We start from the raw sequence: 7,588 nt of genomic DNA on the forward strand, positions 1-7,588 counted from the left end.
CACCGTGGGTGTGCAATATTTTCGAATAATTCAAAGGGCCAGAGCCAATTATTCCCCTTAAACCACGGTTACCAAAAACATTGCTCTGATGTCTATTTTGAAGACATTTAAAATTTGCTGTAATTATGCAGCTGGTTGACAGTAACTTACTGTAGAAGATAAAGACTGAAAATGTTTCATGTTCATTTAACTTTGAACAAACTGTCACCAGTAAATAACATAAATGTAAAATCTACAGTAAGTTACTGGCAGCTAGTCGCCAGATACCCAGTAATACTGTAATTTCTACAGAATTTTTTTTTACAGTAAGCTTATGTGTGCGCTTTACAGAAAAATAATCAACACCCATTGAACATTTCTCAGCCAATCAGACTAAAACTATTCAAAAGCCCTTTGGTATAACAATAATAATAAAAAAAAATGAGTAGGTGTGTCCAAATATTTGATTTGTATATGTACTTGCATTAGATAATTATGCAGTGAAACCCCTGGGGGTTATTTAATTTTCCTATTTTTTCTTTTTCAGAAATGATCATTAATGCACAGCTGCATAAGTGGTGAACAAACCACTTTCAGATTTACAAAATCATGTGTGACTGCAGTGATCTATAAACACACACGCATTCAGTAAAAAGAGGAAGTTGAAGTCAATGTTTTTTACCTGCCCTTGTCCCTCCATTTCCCCTTTTTTCCATTTGTGACTCAATTGACCCCACCTACTCATCTTAATCCTGAAATCCTGTTTGCTCAGACAATGCCAGTCATCTAAACCTAATGCCAATTGGCTCAGGGAGCAAGATTGTGATTCTAACTGTCCTGATTCAGACACTGTTGCCCAGGTAATAAATACAGTATACACATTCATTTGCATGGATGCCACAGATTTGTTTACCAGCTGTACCCAAAATGCACCGTCTGTTTCCACCACCTTGATGCGGACACTGATTTCTGTATATCCAACTTCTTTCGCACATGATTTCTTTTGTTGCAGGTGTGCGAGGGGATGGATGGGGAACAGGTCGGGGGTGGAAGTGATGAGATTTTTGTCCAACTGTCTTCAGCTTTTTATAAATCAGTTCCTCTTGCTGTAATGGTTGAATTACAGCACTTAATCATCCTGAACACGTTTTTTCTTGTTTTGGCTTTTGTGACCGATCAACGCCGAAGGTTGAATATTCTGAGGGACCACATGAGAGTTGTGTAATGTGGGTTTTATTACGGTGTAGACTGATTGGATTTTCCTAACTGTCTCTTTTGTTTGAGATGGGCGGTGAGCATAGGGCCGTGTCGGTAAGAATTTGTTTGGCAAAGCAGCTGGAACTCTACTGATGGGAGTGACCCGAGAAGGAGGCGTCACTAAATCTCTGTGTTTTTCTCAAAGGTGATGTAGTCGAAATGTTTGCACAACTAAGACTGAGACTAGGTCACACTTCAAATCAAAAAAATTCTCGCATTCATTAACATATTATTTTTCTTTCCTCTCCATGGTCATGCTGGCGTCTGGCCCATCATGTCCGTTCATTTTGCCACGTGAAGTTTACAAACCTGCTAGGCAGGTGATTTGCATTTAGAGTTCCAGGTACCCATTTGAATGAAGCTTTATCTCCTGTCACACCAGAGATTTCACACAGCCTCTGGCGGTGTGCAGAACCATCAGCAGGACCAACGGAACTGTGTATCCGGATCCTCGACAGGGCGGAGACACCAGAAGACAAACACAGCAAAGCCTTGTTTGCTGACTTGTCTCGTTTTTCACTGTGTGTGCGAGGACTGATTTTTAACACGTTTACTGTATGTATCCCTTACCCTTGATGTGAACACTTTTAAGAATTATTGATCAACTGAAATTGCAAACAGAAGTATTTATTTCACATTTTCTATAAATAGTACAAGAATTAAGATAGTTAAGTCAAAACAATAACATATAATATTTTCAAAAGCATTCATATAAAAAGTGTCTGATTTTACAGGCAATAAAGGCAGTTGGGTATAAGCTTGGTAGGTACAAATGTGTTTATATTGAAAAAATGTATCAAATCCTTTATACACTGTCGGAACAAAATAGTTGTCACTGTCTCATTTATAAGGGTCCGAATATTTACGTACAGATGGGTGATTCTCACAAAATTAGACTTATGAGGTGTCATGAAATATTTTGATAAAAAAAAGTAAATGCAAAGTAAGAGTATCAAAATAAGAAGCATACAGTTACAAACATCTCTTCATGTACTATTTTGCACATGATTTCAAATGACATCATACAAACCAATTTGGTTTTTTTTTTTTTTTTCACATTTAAGGGGAAAATTCCCATTTTCGCAACGTGTCCATGACTGGATTTGGGTTCTTTGACATGGAAATATTTATAATTAAAAAATCAAAAAAAATAAAAAGCTTCAGTGCATGTTATACTATAAACATTTACAATAAAGAAACATGTGGTATTTGGTGATCATTGGTAAATGTAGAGACAATAATAAGGAATATAAATGTGTCCAAGACCAATTTTCTCATCCTCCGCAACAATTTTCAATCATTCTTTAAGCCCTCAATGAACTAACATTTAAAAAAAATAGGAAGGGACATAATTGACTGTGACACTCAAAATGGCTACCAGGTAAGCAGTTCTTATTTTTTTCTCTCCAGATAAAAGTTGAAATTTTGTTTGTCATAGTATCTAGACAACTTTTTAGTTCTCATTACCAAAACATGAGTTTGTAAATGCATATATTTAATGTAATATCATGTAGCGGTAATGATAATTTTTGATGATGATAATCTAAAAAATGTAAAAAATTCTATAGGAAATATTTTTAAAATCCTCTAAAAATAATGGTTATAGTAAGTTCAGACCTTAATATAAAAAAAGGCTTTAAGGACTTTTTAAAAATTCTGATGCCGGACACCTTCTAAATCTGGATTTCGTGAGAATCACCCAGATATGTATATATTTAGTACCAATATGTATACCTATGAGCAATTAATATAAACTCTTTATATCCAAAAGTGTACTTTTTGAAAGGGTACTGCCCCGGTGACACCTCAAGACCATTTTTCTGACATTGTTGCACTATTCAGACACTTTTGCTCACATAATAGATGAATTATGGCTTACTACAAAAAGTGCATTTGTACATTGGAAACAAAAATCATTGAGTTCGCCATCGATTTTCCAGGCTTATTGCTTTATCTTGTCATTTTGATGAATTTTGAAGAGTAAGTTATGTTAAAGGATGTTAACATGAACGTTCTACATTCTTCAGGTGTCTTTTTGGTGCCATGGATCGTCTATTCATCACACCTCCATCATTTAAGGCTGTGCTGGCTTTCGTGATGTCTGCGAAGATCCACTTTCCTCTGGAAGCCCTTGGAGCAGATCTCGCATCCGAACGGCTTGAATCCGGTGTGTTTGCGGCTGTGTGTGATAAGGTTGGAGCTCTGGCTGAAGGCCTTACCGCACACCTGACATTTGTGAGGTTTCTCACCTGTAAGCAAACATAACAGATGACTTTTAAAACAATGTCGGGAACAGAAAGCCTTTTTAATCCGGGGTAAAACAGTGGAAGCCTTTGCTTTAATAAACTGGATTTGCGTGCCACTCAGATTTGTTCTGTTTTCCAATATAGGAGTGGCTGTTTGCTACAGCACTCATGCAAAGGGAACTTTCCAAGAGGTGTATCGGCGAAGCAGGAAGACCAGGTATGCAAATCGAGACAACATTTGTTTAATCTTTTTCTTGATTTATCTGTAGCTGTGCCGCTCTTGGGAACACACCCTGGAAAGCAAGCCAACTTAAGCATCTATGTGTTGATTTTTCGGCAGACGTGAATGATCTGTGATTTACATAGAATCGGCGCTTTGCACGCATTTCCCAAAAGATATTAAAGGATTTATTCAACCTTAAAAAGCATGATCTTCTTTATCACAAGCATGGCAATGGCGTGTCACCTGTGTGTATGTAGGTGTGTTTCTTCATATCAGATTTCTGATGAAATCTCTTGCCGCAGTACTGGCAGGGGTACGGCCGAGTATCCGAGTGAATCAGAAGATGGGTGGACAACGTCGAGGAGCGTTTGAAAGTCTTCCCGCACATCTTGCACTCAAAACTTCTTTCCTTTATGCAAAATAAAAAAAAATGATATATACATTTCTGCCATTATACTCCAGTATGCATTAAATCATGTTCATTACCCATAATTCAGCAGCTAAACTCATCTATTCTTACCTGAGAGTGGACGTTCATGTGTTGCTCTAAGCTAACCGCATGACCAAAGCTTTTTCTGCAGATACTACAGCCGAATGGACGCGTGCCACTGTGAGAACGTCTGACGTGAACCTCTAGTCCATGAGGGGTGGAAAAGACCTGGAAAGGAGGACCGAAACCAGTATTGAGACCAAACGCAGTACAGATGGACAGCATTCCTCATACAATCTGCATTAACACACACTGTGTGTATGTTTTTAAAAAGTATCCCATAATGCACCTCATAAAGAATTTTGAGAAAATCTATGCATTGGGGTACACCCACCTTGAGCAATCTAACTTAGGTTTTAAAGTTTTGGCCTATTTCTTTGCCCTAAAACAATTCATTTATATGAAAACGAGGAGTCAAATTTTGTCATAATTAAGTTTGTCCTCAAAATGAAAGCCATTCGTGTTTGAATACCTTGTCACAGGTAATGCAGTGATAGGTGTTGGATGTCGGTGAGTAGTGTGTGCTGCAGTCCAGCGGCTGTGGAAGCTCTGAGCTTTGCTTTAGGTGAGCTCCATACAAACTACTGGCGTGCTGAAGGAGCGACGGGGGAAAGCTCATCTGTCTGAAGTCATATGGAGAGGGAACATGATCCCAAGCGTAAGAGCTCTTATAATAGGGTGGGAATTCTGCCAGTTTAGGCTCTGTTGAGGTGGAGACATGTCTATTAGAACTTTATTTTGAGAAATCTGCTTAATTCAGGATGTCACCCGAATGCTGGGCACTCACCAGATATGAAATAAGGGCGACGGATTGTGACCTCAGGGTGAGATGGTATCGGGCAGTCGGGTTCTTGCTCACTCTTGATGAAGTCATATGGGTCTTTGCGTGACAGCTGGGTGACGGGCTCTAACTTGGGCTGCTCTGGGGATTTACGCTCCTTTGCTTCTGAAGGGACTAATGCTGGGACTAAGATAAGAAAATCACAAAATTGAAAATATATGTGACAAATTACAGGTTGTTTGAAATCACAACAACAATCAAATGATCACAACTTGATCACAATAAGATGAAAAATACTTATAAAGGGAGAAACATAATTTGATTTCAGTTAAATAAAGGTGTGTACAAAGCAGAAGAATGATTTGTTTCCCCTAGAAGAACCTCTTTTTTATTATATGTATTTCAAATGAACCCTGGAATGGCCTGTGAGCAGTTATGATGTGAGAATGTTGGTCTCTTGTTTGAATGGCTCTAGTTTGCATATCCGTGACATCCACCCTAACCGTTTGACAAGCTTACGGAGCTGCGGCGCAAGGGCGCGTGAGCGGCTGTGTCTCAAACACTATTGAGCTGCTGAGTGAGCCTCGAGGCTGAACCCTCATCAGTAAACATCAATCTGACAGGTGCTCTGCACATCCGCCAAGCACTCAATTTAAACAAATCATTTCCCTACTAATTACATTTAGAGATTTGTATAGTCATGGATTTTAATTATTGTAGATTAAATATACGCCAATATGTTTATTGTAGGTTTCTGTGGATTTTTTTAAATCATAGAACCATGTGAAATTTAACTTTCGTTTTGAATACATCTAGATGAATTGTAGTTGAAGTGTTATATAATAAAACAATAATAATAAATGTTTACAAAAAGTTATTACAAAAGAGGCACTTACTTGTTTTGGGTCCTGTGTCCGAAAGTTTTTTTTGTTCGATTTGCTCGGTGTCGATTGGTCGATGGACATTGTAGGAAGAACACTTTTTACTTTTCACCAAAAACGATCGTGGCATGATTATTCTGTACAGAAACAGTACAACGTTTTTGCAGGTTCTTTAATGGTTTTGTTTTAATCTAACTTACGAATAAAAGTGTGCACATAGCCAACGACAAAACTTAATTAAACGTAATAAAAATAAAACAAATGGCTCCAATTCAGAAATTTTACGTTATCCACAAATAAGTTTAAGCTGTTTTTAGCTACTGTAACATTGTCATTTCTGTTCAAATAATTACAAACTATTCATCATTTCATCAAATTACATTTGTCTCAACATTAATCCTCTGTATGTTTCACGATGTTTTAGCCTATAATTTCGTTACAAGTTTGCTCTAATATATAGTATATAGGCTAATAACAACACATAATAATATTAATAATTAAAATATAATCTATATCAACAATAATAATATGTACTTTAAAAATTTTTTTAGTTTATATTAAAGTTATAGTTTTACCTGAATTTGAAATATCCTTGTTTAAATGTATTCTTGTGTAGAAGGCAAACTTCGTGATGTGTAAAATCCGTTGTTTAGAAACATAAGCACTGCATCGCTGTGAGTTTGTTGCGTTGCGTTTTTAACTCCCCTCCCTGATTTTCAATCCGATAATTCTGCGGTGGAATCTGACTGCGCTTTCAACCAATGAGAGACTGCGCACAGGTGCAACGTTTGTCTACAAACACCTTTAAGATACACTATTTACCATAGGCTTAACGAAATTGCTAATTTTCAAACAAATACTTATCATTTTAAATAATAATGTGCTAAAATTTAAAATATATGTGGTATACCAAATTATAGTTAACTTCCTACTATAGTGTTTTTAAACCTTACTAAATATTTTATTTACGTAGGCTATTTACTGATATCAATTTACTAAACTAAATTCTACAGAATACTGTATTATAGGCTGCTAGTAAATTAGCCTATCAATACTACACTAAAGTATATTACTACAGTATACTTACGTTATAATACAGTTTCCTACAATGTAGGATACTTTAGTAAATAAATAGTGCAAGCACTAGTGGAGACTGTGTTAGGCAACTGTAACAGCGCAACCAGATATATGTTTTTTATGAAATCTTATGACGAATATGAGTATTTCATCAACTCATCTTTATTATTATTCATAATTTGACTAATAACACAACTGATGAACTGGAGACAAACTACACGCTTAAAAGTAACCCCCAGAAGTACACACCAAACCTGTAATGTTAGTACCTCAGAATGTTTACTTAGTTTTATTTGCACTGTTGTATTTTAGATGCAGCCTCGGGCTTTTAAAATAAGATATATAATTATGAAAAGCTTAGGGTACTACCTTTATCTGAGTAACGAAAACATTGAAAAAGTCCTACATGTTCATGTAAGCTAATAGCGTCAATATGATGCTGTATATTTGTTTTATAAGATGTTGTAACCTTGCACAATTTTATTTTAATTTTTGAACTGGGATCACAAGGTATTTTGCGTTTGCGAAAGCATTGATGCATCAAATAATGTGTTTACGCCCCCATGTGGCTTTCTAGTGAACTGCAACGCACACATCGTGTGACTGTTTCATTACACAAGCTGCGTTATTATTATCAAGTTCTTTACTTGTTTT

General features: G+C 36.5%; 1 protein-coding gene across 2 annotated transcripts; it reads right to left on the reverse strand.

Moving 5' to 3' along the window:
* Window positions 1-1,910: 1,910 nt before the first annotated feature.
* On the reverse strand, window positions 1,911-6,562 carry gfi1b (growth factor independent 1B transcription repressor). Of its 2 annotated transcripts, none has more exons than XM_065244289.2 (7): window positions 6,433-6,562; window positions 5,873-5,994; window positions 4,983-5,150; window positions 4,668-4,897; window positions 4,226-4,363; window positions 3,949-4,114; window positions 1,911-3,485 (listed from the first exon to the last, which is right to left on the reverse strand). In XM_065244289.2, exons 2-7 carry the CDS (start codon window positions 5,985-5,987, stop codon window positions 3,307-3,309), a joined length of 996 nt encoding a protein of 331 aa, XP_065100361.1. In that variant the 5' UTR covers window positions 5,988-5,994; window positions 6,433-6,562; the 3' UTR covers window positions 1,911-3,306. The 2 variants fall into 2 exon arrangements, with proteins under 2 accessions (XP_065100361.1, XP_065100360.1); XM_065244288.2 differs by having other exon boundaries at window positions 1,913-3,485; window positions 4,983-5,162.
* Between the last annotated feature and the right edge of the window lie 1,026 nt (window positions 6,563-7,588).

This window comes from Paramisgurnus dabryanus, chromosome 18 (assembly GCF_030506205.2).
Source record: "Paramisgurnus dabryanus chromosome 18, PD_genome_1.1, whole genome shotgun sequence".
Classification (NCBI taxonomy): domain Eukaryota; kingdom Metazoa; phylum Chordata; class Actinopteri; order Cypriniformes; family Cobitidae; genus Paramisgurnus; species Paramisgurnus dabryanus.

Coding starts and splice junctions, on each gene's coding strand:
- gfi1b (XM_065244288.2), bottom strand. CDS start 5,987: ATGCCACGATCGTTTTTGGTGAAAAGTAAAAAGTGTTCTTCCTACAAT. Junction 5,163..5,872: donor GGACACAGGACCCAAAACAA/GTAAGTGCCTCT, acceptor TTCTTATCTTAG/TCCCAGCATTAGTCCCTTCA. Junction 4,115..4,225: donor ACATGAACGTCCACTCTCAG/GTAAGAATAGAT, acceptor TTTTGCATAAAG/GAAAGAAGTTTTGAGTGCAA.